Here is a 15,172-nt window from a genome sequence, read left to right as displayed (position 1 = left end):
CGTCAATAAAAGATCCACAGCTCCATTTCACTCAGTTAATGGCCCAGGGTTGATCCATTGCCCTGTCTGCCCTCACAATGTATTTTCCTCACTATAGCTCAGTGTGTTTCAGTTCTCCATTTCGAACAATAACTGTCACAAAGTAACACTGCAATCAGTTTTATTACAGGGAGCGGAGAGTTGATGTAAGAGGAAGTAGCTGGTTAGTGATGCTGCAGGGTCGTGTCTCTCTCAGGTGTCTCCTTTTCGTTCTACAAGTGAAATACATTATTCTGTGAAAGATGGATTCTGTCATTTTAGGTAGTTCTTATCCCACAGCGTTTTGATACGTTTAGTTTCAATTAGTTATTTGAAGCTAGAAAAATGAATTTTACACTGTTTCCACATGTGATTCAGTGGTTTCACACAAGTCAGAATATCTTGGCCTCTATCGCTTTGATTTGAGCCATTCTTTTTTAAATGTGTCTCAGTATTTTGGATATAGATTAAATTTCTGGAGTACCCCTAGAAGAGGCTCGATTGGAGATGAAATAACAAGAAATAAATAAAAACATTTTAAAGCTTGACAAAGACACATTTTGATAGCTGTTCTGTAATTTTAGCTTTTTCTGTGAAACACTGAATAGTTTTACCTTTTCAAGCCTCTAACTATTCAGATGAAATAGAGAAAAAAAAGGAACAACACTTCTGGACTCACAACTCGAATATGCGAGCCAAATAAGAGTGGAAACAAGTGTATTAGTCACTGGATTAACTCAACAGACAATCAATTGTTTGTCAGTTCTCAAGCAAAAATGGCAAGATGCTCAAACTCTGGCTTCTTTAGGTGGAGAATTTGCTACTTTTTTCAATTTTACATGTTTCTGAACAGAATATTTAAAAATCTTGAAATCCTGGTCGAACAATATTGTGTATAATTCATTTCAGGACAGGGTTGACATGTGGACAGAACTGTGAACCTGATCAAGATGTTATATGTGCTGTAAATGACCAGAATCAATTCAAGGAAACATCATAAACAGATTAATCTGCACCGACTTTAAGTTACAGTGCAGCTTTAATTATAGCAGCGACAGCAGTGAGGGACGGGGCCGAAAGTGAAAGCCTGAGTGCGAGAGAGATGATGGACGAGGGATTAACAGCGATTAAGAATTAGGAGCAACACTCTGGTATAACTGGTCACAGGCAGATGGATGTGGCAGATGACGATCCACAGGAGGTCCTCTCGCTCTCTATCTCTCCATCATCCCTCCTTCCCTCTCCCCCCTCTTCCCCCCTCTTCTTCACCACCTTTTCCCTTTTTCCGTGACCTCTTCTTGACTCGCTGCTCTTTCTCTTCCCCTCTATTCTGCCTCCGACACGTCCCCGCCATCCTCCTCCCCCCGCTAACCTCCCTCCTCTCAAGCCTCAGACCGAGGCGGGAGTCGAGAGGAGAGAGAGATGAGAGGAGGGGAGCGTGATTCCTTGAGAGAGGAAGTGTGTTGACGCTGATTCTCTTCTCTTTTTCTCTCTCTCTGCTCAACTTCTCTGTCACGTTCGGATGGCCTCTTCCCTTCCCCTGCTCAAGGCCTCATTCTTCCCTTCCTCTTTCTCTGTATCTCTCTCTCTCTCTCTCTCTCTATTTTGGGTCTCTACACCCTCTCCCCCCCTCTTCCTGCCTTCATCTCCCAGTGTCTCTTCTCTCCAGTCCCTTTCCTCTCTTCTCTTACACAACATTAGGTCAGAACCTAACGTGCCCTTTCACCCCCCCTCCTCTTTTCTCCCCCTTTCTCTTCATCCTATCCCCCAGTCTTACTGTTGTGTGTGTACGTGTGTGTGTGCGTATGCGTATGCGTGTGTGTGTGTGTGTGTGAGACATGGAAGACAAATGACCTGGATAGTGTGGATTAGAGTTATCCCAGGCCACAACCCCCAATAACACTGCCTTTCTTGACTCCCTTCTACTTCTCTATCTGATCTTCATCAACTCATTTCGTTTTTCCAGTGTTTCAGTCATCGTCACGTACTGTGCAGTCATTCGTTCCAACTTAACTTGCTGCCCTTTCCAAACTCAGCTGAACTGGCTCGCAACATCCGGTGTACTTTTCATGATCGAGGCGGAAAGGATTTGTTGGTTCTTGTCAGTCAGTCCGCCTCCGCACATGAATGTGCCCCCAGTAGACTTGGTCAGTGTGCGACCGAACAAGTCACATATGCATGTTTGTGTTTTCTGCGTATCAGTGTATTTAGTTGGACAGAGATTCCTTTTCTTGCTCATGCTGATCCTCCAACAGATTGTCTGCCAGTCAGGCTGTCGTGCTTGTTTGTGTGCGTGTGTGTGTGTGTGTGTGTGTGTGTGTGTGTGTGTGTGTGTGTGTCCCAGATATTGTGGCTGCCTGCTCTGTTTAACTCATGCCACTAACCCTAACCCCCCCCCCCCCCCCACCTCCACCTCCACCACCCCTCTCTCGCACAATAACCGGAAAAGGCCGAGCTCCATTACACAAACACTGAGGGACGAAGAGGGAAAATAGCAACACTCTCCATAACATTATGCTATTGATGTCGGCAGTAATCACAGTCAGAGTGCTGAGTGGTTATACAACTGTGTTGTGTATACATGTTAGGGCGCATGGCACCCCTAACATGTATATACAACTGTGTTGTGTATACATGTTAGGGCGCATGGCACCCCTAACATGTATACACAACACAGCAGGCTGCATATTTCAATGTTTGTTTTAGCAATTTGCTTTTTTGGGGGAGTTTAAGATTCCGTCTGTTGCTCTGACTGAACATGATGTCTCTCTCTCCCTGGATAACTGTGAGGAACCAGCCTTAAATAAAGACGACATGTTGACTAAGACACCTGTAAATGGATAAATGGCTTTTATGTTTTACTCCCAGTAAATAAAACAGGATTACTTCAAACTGATTGTTCCGTTTAGTTCCTCAAAGAAAAGCTGACATGTCATTGATGTCAAGCTTTGTTTTATCACATCACTGAATGGGCGCTTCGTCCTTGCAAGTATTTTCTAATGCACGGTTGAAGGTTTGAAGAGAGAAGGTACATCCTTGAATGAAAGACACTTCCTTTCTGCCTCTTTGAAGAACAAGAAGTCACAACAAATACAGCTTCTGAGCACAGTGTGTGTGTACCCACACACACAAACACGCACATACTGTGGCATAAACAGCACAGATCATATTAATACAAGGCCTAAGGCATTTTGCTGTGATCACAGAACATCAGATGTATACGTCTCTGTGTCCGGGCCTTATAGGACTTGTTTCCCCACGCCACATAAACCAATATTTATTATGGGGTTTATCTTCCGAGGACAGTAAGAGAGGTCTCTTTACTGTCGGTGCAGCAAAGTTCATGGAAAAGCCTGAGTCCTGAGATCTCTACCATTTCCACTATGACATGTGTTGCTTATAGAATCCACAGATGGAACAGGGAGCCAGCAAAGTGAATCCATGCAAACGTTCTCCTCCATTCGGCCTTGTCGTTGTTACGAAGCCGACGTCTGCGGCAACCAGAGACTGTGAGCAGTTTATCTGGATTCTTCATAGAGCCTCAGAAAAACGTCTTATTTCTGCACATTTGTCAGCTGCACAGTCACGGTGGGAATCTCCTGTTCTTACTGTTCTACCTCATCCCAAATATTTGCAGTGGGATTTGGATCTGGTGACGGAGGGTTTCGATGACTCATTGCCATCTTTATGAAAACATTGTGAGAATACTTTCCTTTTTTACACGGTGTATTATCATGGTGAAAGTAGCCATTTGAGGATGGTACATTTTAGGGATGGGGGAAAAAATCGATTCAGTTACGAATCCCAATTCTTGTGATTTTTTTTTTTTTTAAACATATTTATTGCATGCAAACAACAGTGAAGCATAGCCTACTTTTTGTTTATTTCAAAGTCTATATTTTAAGTAAACTTTTATTTATTCTATTTAATTTACCTTTTATTTATTGTTTAAAAGTAGCCTAACTGGTATACATTTCTTAATCTGTCAGTTTATGTGCAGTTGACTATACAATAATAGGGCACATTTTTATTTATATTCTCGATTGGTTGCCCGGCTGTCATTAAGGTTAATGTTAATATTTGAAATAAAACTTGTAAAGCTCTAAGTGAATTTGACTGTGTTATATTTGAAGGTATGATTCAACTGTTTTCAATGGTCCAGTATTTAAAAAAAAAAAAAAATCGCAAGAAATCGTAATATCGAACCACCTAAGTATCGTGATAGAATCGTATCGGGAGGTCTCTGCCGATTCCCGTCCCTAGTAAATTTTCGACCACAGACAAATGCACAAGATTTACAAAAAGGTACTCAAGTGATGATTGACTTAGACACCGAGAGCATATTTCACGCCCAGTTACACCAGCAGCAGCCTGGGCTCTTGACACGAGGCAGGTTGGATCCATGGACTAATTCTGTTCATGCAAGGATTCTGACTCTCCCATCTGTAGCCTCAGCAGGAACCCAGATTCATGGGACCAGCCTCTGGTTTGTGTTCTTGGTCGACAGGAGTGAAACCTGAAGTGGTCTCTGCTGCCTTGAGGTTGAACCATCAACCTCCTAGGTTTTCTTTTTTCTGTCACCTCCAGCCAGTCTGGTCCTTCTCCTCCATCCTGTCTCATCAACAAGGTGTGGCCCCCCACATCTCAAATATTTCTGAGTAAAAGCTCCCGACACTGTTGTGTTGTGAGTGGATTTCCTAGTTATACATGATAGTTGTATTGTATTTTCAATTCTGGTCTGTTGCTAAAGTAAAAACACATTTGAAGCTAGTCGTGGAAAATTCAATCAGGCATTTTCTCTGCATTCTGACAGTTCATAGACTAAATGAGGTATTAAAATAATACAGATCATTAGTTGTTGCCCAAGAAACCACAAAATGTGTGAATTATTATGTTACATTAAACTAATCAGATGAATGTCACTACTTGGATCTTAAGGGTTGATGTATAAGTAAATAATACATATGATTTAAAATAATGTTTCCTTAGAAATGTATCTGATAAAAATATTTGATCAGTAGCAGCAGAGAAAGTCAGATGCTCAGTGACTGATGGTTTTACTGTGTGACATACATCAGTTTGCTGTGGTCTGGTGTTTTCAGTGCCTCCCTGATGAACTCACAGGAAGTCGACATCAATTTTAAACGGCTCAGTATCAGTATTTTCTCTTTTGCTTCAGTAACAGACAGAATATTGGCAAATATTGCAAATAAAAATTGCAATTTTGCCCTTATAGGTTGTCATCATTTTATTTCCACCATCGAAAGGACATTAATCTGTGCTCGGAATAATGTGCACAGTATTTACAATTTTCTTTTTTCAGATTATTGCTTGGTGTGTGTGAGTAAGTGTTGACACTTGGTGTTCAGGTGTAAATGTCATGGCCAGGCTGGTGATGGCCTGGAGCCCGAGTGGCTGAGAGGGAGGACACAGCAGGAAGGACAGAGTGACATAGCCACAGGACAGACATGCCGGCAAGGGCTGTGGGAGCGAGCACGCGCACACGCGCACACAAACACACAAAGAAGGCTATGTAAATATGACTCACACCTATAAAAACACAGTACTTGCATAAAATGACTTTCAAAGACGCAGCTTTATGTGAAATAGAAAAACGCAGAGTGACTGACGGCCCCCTAAGGTCATTGGAGCGCTCTGGTCTCTAATCAGAGATGAGAAAGATTTCCACATCACAAAATCATGGCTTCTTATAATAGTTCTTCCCTCTCATCTTTCTCTCTCTCTCTCTCCCCCTCTCTCTCTCTCTCTCTCTCTCTCTCTCTCGCCGTCTCCCCCTCCCAAAGCGAACCCGGCGTGACGAAACACCCTTGTCATTTCCTGTGACAATTACTGCCGCACACACACACACATACACACACACACACACAGAGCATGACCAGTTTTTGCTCCTATCTAAATTGAAGCGAGGTCTGTGATGTGATGAGTCCTGATCGGTGGAAGCTGGGTCACTTTGATCTGTCTATACTTGTCACATTAAGCTAAGTTACGATCCTGTACCAGCAGCAGAACGTTCAGTCGAGCTGCAGCTCACCCAGGTTATAAAATTTAATAGACATCTTTTCTCTCAGATGTTGCTTGAAAATGTCCTTTTAGATTTACGTGCAGTGCCCGTAGCGGTGGCTCACTTTCCCAGGTCCCATCCAGGATTCCACCTAAAGCTGCAGATTGAGTAGCTTGAAATTCAGGTGGATTGCCCCTGTATCATGCAGAAGAGCAAAGGAAATGGCTCTTAATTCTGTCTCCTGCTGTAGCACCACATGTGCTGCATGTTTACCGAGCAAATCTAAGCTTGGGGAGCCTTCAAAAAACTGTGTGTGTTACCGTGTGCATGTGTGTGTCGGCATGTTCAGACAGGAGCTGCCTCGCTCCGACATGTTTACATTCCTGAGACAAACTGTGCTAGAGTCCCTTCTTGTGACTTTCTCAGGTTAATACCAATCAGCAGCGTCTATCTGACAGTGAGGCTGTTATTAGGCTCGGCAGTGATGCACATGTTAGATGTCGAAACGCACATGATCTCTCTGATACAAGCAGACACAGGCGATCTCTGTGCTGGGTGGATTGTGTGCATGAAAGCAGAGGGAGGGGCGATATGGTTAGACAGACAGATTGCTGATCAAATGAGGGCAAAATACAAAGTGTGCAGCAGATAAGGTGTTGGGCGTTCATGTTTGTTTGTCTGTGTATCAGCGTATCGGCTGCTACTTAATCAGTTAAATGTACAACAATCAGGGAGTCAGGTGAGGTGACATTGTGTTGTTCTGCTCAAGGTGAGGTGGGGTTTGCTCTGAAAGCTGCTCATATAGGGTTATTAGAAATGATCTGATTCGATGTGATACCTCGGAGCATCACTGGGGATTCTTCTTCATGTGTCTGGTCTTTCTCTGTTTTTTTGTCCTTACACTGTTTGTCTTGGTAAAAATATCCATCATCCATGAGCAGGATATGCGTCTGAGTCGCGTGAGGTAGATTTTCATCGGCAATGGAGGTAAAGACAACAACTCTCATGATCCCACGTGATTCCCATGAGCACATTTACATAATAGTTATAAAGGAAATGATGAATGCACAAAAAATTGACTGAATACATAGATAAATGCTAAATGAATTACAGTTTGGATTGAAATAGGCTATTTCTGTATAGCTACATTTCTTTATTTTTACAATAATTAATTTATGTATTTGACATATATTCATTTAATTTATTATTTATTTCTGTATTTCTACATTTATTTCTTTATTCGTTTCTACATTTATTTATTCTCTATTTCTGATGTCTATGCTTTTTAGACTTTGACAATTGATTGGGTGTAGTTCTGGTTATATATCACTGCTTATCTTAGCCATTAGTTCAATTACAAAGGGTTTAATCAGTATTTAAATATGAGTAACCTCGAAATAGTGAGAGGTTTCATTTAGCCTGAATTTTTATCTTCAGCTGTGATTCCGAACGCACAGCTCTGGGCGCGCTGATGGTGCCGCGCAGTCTCATGGAGGTGTTACCAGCCTCGCCGCCGCTGAGCTTGTCGTAACTGTCTAAGCTGTCCATGTAGCCCAGGAGCTGTTCAACTGATCTTTAATCCCCTTCAGCTTTCTCTCTCGTTATCTTTTCCCCGTTTCCCTTCTCCACTTGTTTGTCGTGTCCATGCAACATGTGCGCTTTCCTGTCGCCAGCTCTCTGCTGTCGCTTTCTCCTCCCGTGGATGAGCTGCTGCATGTAAAATGGAAAGGATATGATGAATAACTTCATACCTCAGCCACCATATCCACTTTCTGAAACACTGGGTCATGTCTCGGGTATCGGATTACCTTGAACAAATTATAAATTGAATCGATGGAATCACTGGTCTTGATATAATGCAGTGCGCAGAGGAGAAGAAGAGAGGATTATGATTATGGTTTAGTTATCTTAGCCTTTCACATCATATTGATCAGGATGCATGAAGAGAGTCTGCTCAATGTCTCCTCTCCGTGAGACGCCTCATAGATACATGTCGTCGCTCATTTCCCTCCTGCGTCTCTGCCCCTTCCTTAATCATACCCCTCTTTCTCTCTCCTCAGATGAATACAAGATGAAAGGAGTGGAGGAGGTGAAGTACATGAGGGGAGAGGAAAACCGAGTGAATGCACGCAACCAGGAGAACCTGGTGAGAGACACACACACACACACACACACACACACACACACACACACACACACACACACACACACACACACACACACACACACACACACACACACACAAACAGGCACTGACAACCTGTCATTCACATCCAGATGCAGACCTTTTTTCTGACAGTTCATCAACTCAAGCGAACAGGCTCGCGTCTGTGTCCAAAGGCTTCTTCCGTCAGTCTCCCCAGCCTCCATACACACTTATCGTCTCTTGCACAAGCACAAACGCACACAAACACACAAGGAGTAGCCACACACGCAGGTAGAGACGGCGTGTTGGCGTGTGTGGAATGTGTGGGCTGATCGCTCTGTTGACCCCATCCTGCGAAAACCTTCTGAATGGAGTGACAGTGGTGAGGTCATTTTGTGATAACAGCTTTTCAGATAACACGGCTGTTCAATCCTCCCGGCGTAATAACGTGAATAATTAAAGAGCTCAGGCCCATTCAGCCTCCGAAACAAATGAAGTGACTGCAAGGTGTAGTGGTGTGAAGTGAGAGCTGGGTTGTTTGCTCAGTGAATCAGGTCTTTCAGCCCGGCCTCCTGGCAAAGTAGTGAAACAATAACCGGAGTACCTTTACATCTTGATTAAAAAACAGAAGCAGTGCCACTCGGCCACAAATGATATAACCAGAGCTCAGAAAAAAGCCTTCTATCAAACACACAGCTTGACTTGGGTCACAGCAGAGGTTTCTGTCCTCTGTTGTTGAAATGGTTGTTGCCTCGGGAGAGTGGGAAGGTTTGATGAAGCGTCTAACACGCGACAAACGCAAAAAAGAAAAGAAAACAAATATCTCCCAGGGAAATAGCGGTGTCACACTCGTAGAAGACTCGGACGAAGATGTCAAGAGAGTTTCCGGTGATTAAAGCAGACTTCGATGTCTGTGTGTTGTCAAGAAAATCACCTGATCTCTGCAGTGGAGTTAATACGTCACTTCCTGCCACTAGCTGCTGCACCCAGCTGCTCCACCTCTCGCCTGAATAAAAAACTAGCCTAACCTAAAAGCCAACTTTCCAGATTTTACCCTCAGGCTCATGTGGTCAGGGCAGAATGTGTTTCTTCACACCTGACTCTACTGTGGGTGTTTTCTTTGAAACAGGAACTCCTGCTCAGTGGCTGGTGAAAGATGCCGCTGACAGTATTTGCCGATTGATCGCTGCAAATGTTTTACTGTGGCAGGAAACAGCACAAAGCCTGCAGCAGCTGTCACTGCTTCCAGAAATAAAGTTCAAATGAATCGGACATGCCACGCTATTTGTTTCGAATCGAGCTAATTGTTTTCCGCTTGTCTTTGGAACCTCCTCCGCTGCCTCGCTTGGTGGGAGAGCTAACATGGGGAGCCCACAGATCGCACGGTACAAACAGCCTTACCCATCTTCGTTACTTTGCTGTTAACGGTGAAGAACCCACAATACGTCCACAAGCTGCTTCTCGGACACGTTGGTGTCATGATGTTCGCTCAGGGCAGCTCTGCTCGCTAGCGTCCTCCATTTTCATGACAAAACAACGAACTTTACCGACAGCTCTAGAATGATTCTGCTGGATCATGAGATAAACTATTTCAGACGGTCTGGTGCGCTTCTCGACTGTATATTTTGAAATAGAAGGAGTCATTAGAGTTCACAATCTAGTCTTTTCCCCCCACGTTCGAATGGATGCTGGAGTTTGAATAAAAAGTGACAGCAGCATAACATGGAAAGTGTGCGAGGTGACCAGCCTTCATGTTTTATTAGACCTGAATACATTATATCTGTGTCTCGTGGCTGTAGTGCAGTGCCAGCTGGGCGAGGAGGTAATTTGATAATGCAGGCTCGAACGTGGCACTCGGTGGTGTGGCTGTCCGCTGATATGAGCTGTTTGTTTTTTAACTGCTTTATCAGCTGATAATGGAAACTTGTGTGTGTTTCAGGAGAAGAGTAATGTACAGTGCAGGGGCAAGCAGCAGAAAGAGCTCGCTGGAGCAAACACCAAGTCGAGGTAAGTGGCCCTCAGCTGCCGGCACACTGTCACTGTCGGGAGGAAATGTATGTAAACTATCTGATCTATGGGGGATTCTGATGACTTAAGCATCCCAGTGGTGGTCACTGCGTGGACAAATCATATTTATAATAAACCAACAGCAACATTCATGGTGGTTCTATATCTATCTTCCTATAAGACATCTGTGGCTGAACTCTTCTTCTTAACTTTAATGTCCATAATGTTTTTATGTCCATTAAGATGCAACTTAAAATCAGTTAATATTACCTGTGAAATAAATAATATTTTGTTTTACTGTCTCTTGGCCAAATCCAGACTGTGTGCTGATAAATCACCAGTTTTGCAGAACAGACCCCACTGCACATATGAATACAGTATATACTATATATATATATATGTGCTTGGTACCTGGTGGGTGCTCAGTATTTAACCTCTGGAGGAAGGATTGGGTTAATTCTTTGGAAAATAATCATTTAAATTCCTCCTCAGCCTCACAGCCATGGATTTCTCACACTGCAGGCAGGATTGTGTGTACGTGTGTGTTTGTGCTGTGTGTGGGGGGTGTAATGGAAAATTCTCATGATGTATTTCTTGCCTCCCTTCTCCTCCTCCTCCTCCTCCTCTTCTCCAACATCCAACTTCCTCTCTCAACCTCCCTGTCGCCCCTCTCCGTCGCTCTCAGTATTCACACGTCAGAGAGCCAGCAGGAATTCTTCAGGTTGCTGGATGAGAAGATTGAGAAGGTGAAAAGAGTGTATAGGGGGTTGAATATAATATGAGTGTTTTCACGCACTTAAGGTTTTTTTTGGGGGGGAACAGCTGGGTCTTAAGATTTAAAGAGACAGGCTGTACAACAACAACATATCCACGAGTCTGCATTGTCACTCTGCTTTTGATCTCAACACTTTGCCCTGCATGTGTGAGGGGGGTGTCACTGAACTAAATACTGTTTGTCAGCCAGTTGAATTACTCATTACAGCGAGTAAAGGCCGGTTTCGGCTTTTGGATATTTACATATCTATGATCCATGTAATCTTTCAGTGCTGCCTTTAAAATGGCCTGTGTTGTTAGTGCAGTGGGGGGTGTGGGGACAATCAAGTTCCTTTTACTGCAGAAATATCTACATTATACAAAATCTAGTCTAGCAAAAAAAAAGTCCTGCATCCAAAATCTGATTTAAACCTGCTACAAGAAGCTGTTTACTGGTTATGAATCAGTCTCATTTTAATATAGCTGCCTCTTTATGACCCACAACAGCCAAACAGACAATCGGGGAGAAGATTGGCTTTTTGATGAGTGTATGAACGATATTAAAACAAATTTGTAATCTTGTCATATTATACAGCAACAAAAAGATACATTGCATCATTTCTCTGAATCCTGTTCTCAGCTGTATCCTTTTTCCACTCCGTCCGAAACAAAAGCAGCCACTGGCCAGGCCGAGGCTTTAACGCCAGGAGGTGATGGAGACACTACAGCTTTTGTCCACAGAGGCGCTAAAAGCAACATAAATGAAAAGTCCCTTGTAGGAGCTTTAAAGGTTCAGTGTGTAGAATTTAGTGACATCTAGTGGTGAAGTTACATATTGCAGCTGAATACCCCTCACCTCACCTTCCGCTTCCAAACATGAGAGAGAACCTGTGGTAGCCTTCAGTTGTCAGAAAAACTCAAAAGGTTTTTAGTTTGTCAGTTTTTACTGTAAAAACAACATGGCGGTCTCCTTAGAGAGGAACCACTCCAGATGTAAATATATAAGTATTTAAACATGTTGCATCTATGGCAGTTCTGTCCGTCCGTGACGGAGACCAAAAACAGACACAACATGACTTTTTGACATCTACTTTATAAGGTCATACAAAGTATTTGCAGGTTGTGATTGCTTCTCTGCCCAAAAATGTGGCCAACACAGGTTCAATTAAAACTAGTTGAATCGAAATTCAGCAGTAAAAGATACATTAAACTGTCTAATACATTTATAGAAATGAAATGTGCAATGTTTTCATAAAAATTTTGCGGAATTTGAAAGGGAGTTGAAAGTACCTAAAATGTAATTTAAGTACCTCGGGATACTTAGGCTCCCTTATTTGCGCTCTCCACCACTGTTTTTTATTGCGTCGCCGCTACAGCCAGCATTATAAAACCGTATTTGTAGAGTGAGGAGTTTGACAGGCTGTCAGATGAGCTCTGGACAGGAGAGGAAAACAGCGGAGTCAACTCCTCATTATGTCTAAAGAAACAAAACAACATAACTGCCCAGCTCCCAGCACTTAGCTGCCTCATCCAGTGTTTTCTGTGCCAGTTCCTGCAAATAGACACAGGTTTGTTTAAACGTGATGGGAGTAACAGGTGCACGGGGGGGGGGGGGGGGGTTGTCTACAGTTCAGAGAGTCATTTAAAGTTATTGATGAACATGCTTAACTGGAACAAATTGGATTTAAAAAAATAATTCTGCACATCTCATATTATCTCTTCTTCCTCTCTCTGCAGGGCCGAGACTACTGTTCGGAGCAGGAGGAGGAGGAAGATGGGACATAGCACAGAGGCCCCCAGAATACACCCCCACAGAGAGCCACACTGTGTTTATGCGAGTGAGAGAGAGCGTGTGTGTGTGTGTGTATAAATGCATACGTGTGTCCATGAGAGTAAGAGAGATTTGAATCAGTGTTTTAACAGTAGGATTGATTGTGTGATGGTTTGAAGATATGGCAAAGATAGTATTTTAAGTGGGGGATACGTGAAAGAATGAAAGAAAGAGAGAGAGAATGAGATGAAGAGAACTTTCTTCAGAGACTTCAACCCTCCTCTCTTAGCACCTTGTCACCTCAGGCCCCTGGGCGGAGAGATGGAGGTGGCAGTGCGATGAAGGGACAGACAGAGGTAGATGGATGGTCACACATGGTCCTGAACAGAGAGGACAACCTGACTTATTCCCTCCAGCAGGACGACAGCTCCTCGGCCCTACTTCTGTCCCTCTGTGTCTGTCCTTCTTGATCCCGAATATTTAAGCCCTGCATTTGGACAAAGGAACTCACAAATATGGAGACCAGGTGAGGACAAGTTGACTTGGTGTGAAGTACTGAGAGACACACAAGAGGAGAAGATGCTGAAGGGGCTACGTAAATTCACCAGGATCCTCACTGGACTTTTCGACCTGCCGACCTACAGCCAGGCCGGCCACCGGGGACAGAGAGCAGGGGGGAGGGAGGCTGAAGGAAGTAGGAGAAGAAAAAGGGGTACATTTTGGATATTTTAATAAAAGCGAATAGAGAGAAAGCTGGTGATTTAGAAACTCTATACTCCTTCTGCCTTCTGAAGTCAAGGACCTTTTTTTAATTTTTTATTCTGTGCCACAGCAACTCATTCAGTTAATTTTCCCGTTTTCTTTTTTTGGTGTGTCTTCTGGCTTCCTTCGTAGTGTATCCTTATCCACTATCTTCCTCACCACCACATCATGCAGACTGAGGCTGCAATCATTCAGAGAATCAGTCTCAACCCAATCCGCCCTCATTTGTTATACCTTTACACAGCAGATCTTAACTGACGTGCACACGCACCATGGAGTCTTTTTTTTTGTACATTTGTCAACACTCTCTCCGTCACAACCACACAAATACACACTCACAGTGTTGTATCCCTTTCATTTCACCAGAAGACAGTCGTGTGCATCGATTAGAGGTATTCTTAAAAACTCTATCTGCTTCATTTCAGTGATCACACACACACACACACACACACACACACACACACACACTCTTGTGTGTGTGTGTGTGTCCCTTGCGGTTCGCTGCATCAGTCCCTGATGCAGCGAACCGGGCAAGCTTGAGGTGAGGATGCATGGTTGCCCTGGAGACACAGACCCGATCACGTTTTTTTTATTTTTATTGATGTATCATCATCATGGATACTTCCTGTTGTATTATTTTGAATACTTTTTTTCTATTAAAAATAAAAACAGAAGCTCTTAAGGTGGATGTCCTCTTTGTGCGTGTGAGTGTGCGCGTGCGTGCGAGGGAGAGAGAGCTGAGTAATCGGGTACCGTCATGCCGGCAGTGGACTGAGGAGTGTGAACTCAGTCCATTTCACTGTGGTCATGATGCCTGAGGCCATGTAGTCACAGCAGATTCACTTAGAGCAGGGAGACTGTGTTCTGCCACCTGCTGGTACAATATCAGCCTGAACTGACTGAAATTATAGCACGTTCTTTCAACAAACGAAATCAAAATTGGCAAACATATGTCAATATATGTGGATTGTGAACGATTTATTCACAAATGTAAACAAAGCCCTTTTTGGGAGATGGATATCTCCAGGATATCGTGTCAAGATAATACAAATTTAGACCAGTAACTGTCGAGTCAAGTATCCTTCAAACTCAGCGGCTCAGGGGTGTTTTAAATAAGGAAAAGAGATTTATAACTTTCAAAGAACACAATAACCGATATCCCTGATTCTGTACTTATCCCTCTTTTGTTTGTATATTAACTATCGTCCCCAAAAATGTCAATTTAATTGAATCTACAGTGAATAACAAGGTCAGTTGTGCTGCTGCCTCCAAGTGGCTTACACCTCCATTAGTGCAGGTTTGAAATAATAGACAAAGAAATGCTAAACAAATATATGGTGAAGAACTGATGTGGGCTGTTGTAAATTATAATCACTAATAATGCACTTCGGCATACAGATGTATGAGAGTGGGGATGGAACCCCGAACCTTCTTGTTGGATAACAATCTCTCTAACCATTGGATGGTAGTTATTATTTTAATCTGTGGCCATGATTCAGATTATGTCACAACTGTAGTGTTTATATATATCTTTGTTTATTCTTTCATGACTAACCTTTTATCTGTTGTATGGATATTTTTTAATTCATAGGGTAAGGGTCGGCTTTTGTGTCTTTTATATTTATAAAGCTCTATTATTATTATAACATAATGTTTGGTGTATATAAGTGTATAAAAACCCTGAGTTCTTATG

The 15,172-nt window shown here is 43.0% G+C and overlaps 1 protein-coding gene across 2 annotated transcripts in view; it reads left to right on the top strand.

Moving 5' to 3' along the window:
• Positions 1 to 14,161, top strand: part of zgc:92140 (uncharacterized protein LOC447854 homolog) — a 29,049-nt gene extending 14,888 nt beyond the window's left edge. For both annotated transcript variants that reach the window (XM_062396191.1, XM_062396192.1), the window contains exons 3-6: positions 8,101 to 8,186; positions 10,126 to 10,193; positions 10,879 to 10,939; positions 12,684 to 14,161. In XM_062396191.1, the coding sequence (XP_062252175.1) occupies positions 8,101 to 8,186; positions 10,126 to 10,193; positions 10,879 to 10,939; positions 12,684 to 12,731 (263 nt within the window). In that variant the 3' untranslated portion in view covers positions 12,732 to 14,161. The remainder of the gene's footprint in view (positions 1 to 8,100; positions 8,187 to 10,125; positions 10,194 to 10,878; positions 10,940 to 12,683) is intronic.
• The last annotated feature ends 1,011 nt before the right edge of the window (positions 14,162 to 15,172 follow it).

This window comes from Platichthys flesus, chromosome 9, assembly GCF_949316205.1.
Source record: "Platichthys flesus chromosome 9, fPlaFle2.1, whole genome shotgun sequence".
Taxonomy (NCBI): Eukaryota; Metazoa; Chordata; class Actinopteri; order Pleuronectiformes; family Pleuronectidae; genus Platichthys; species Platichthys flesus.
This window is presented reverse-complemented; position numbering and strand designations above follow the sequence as displayed.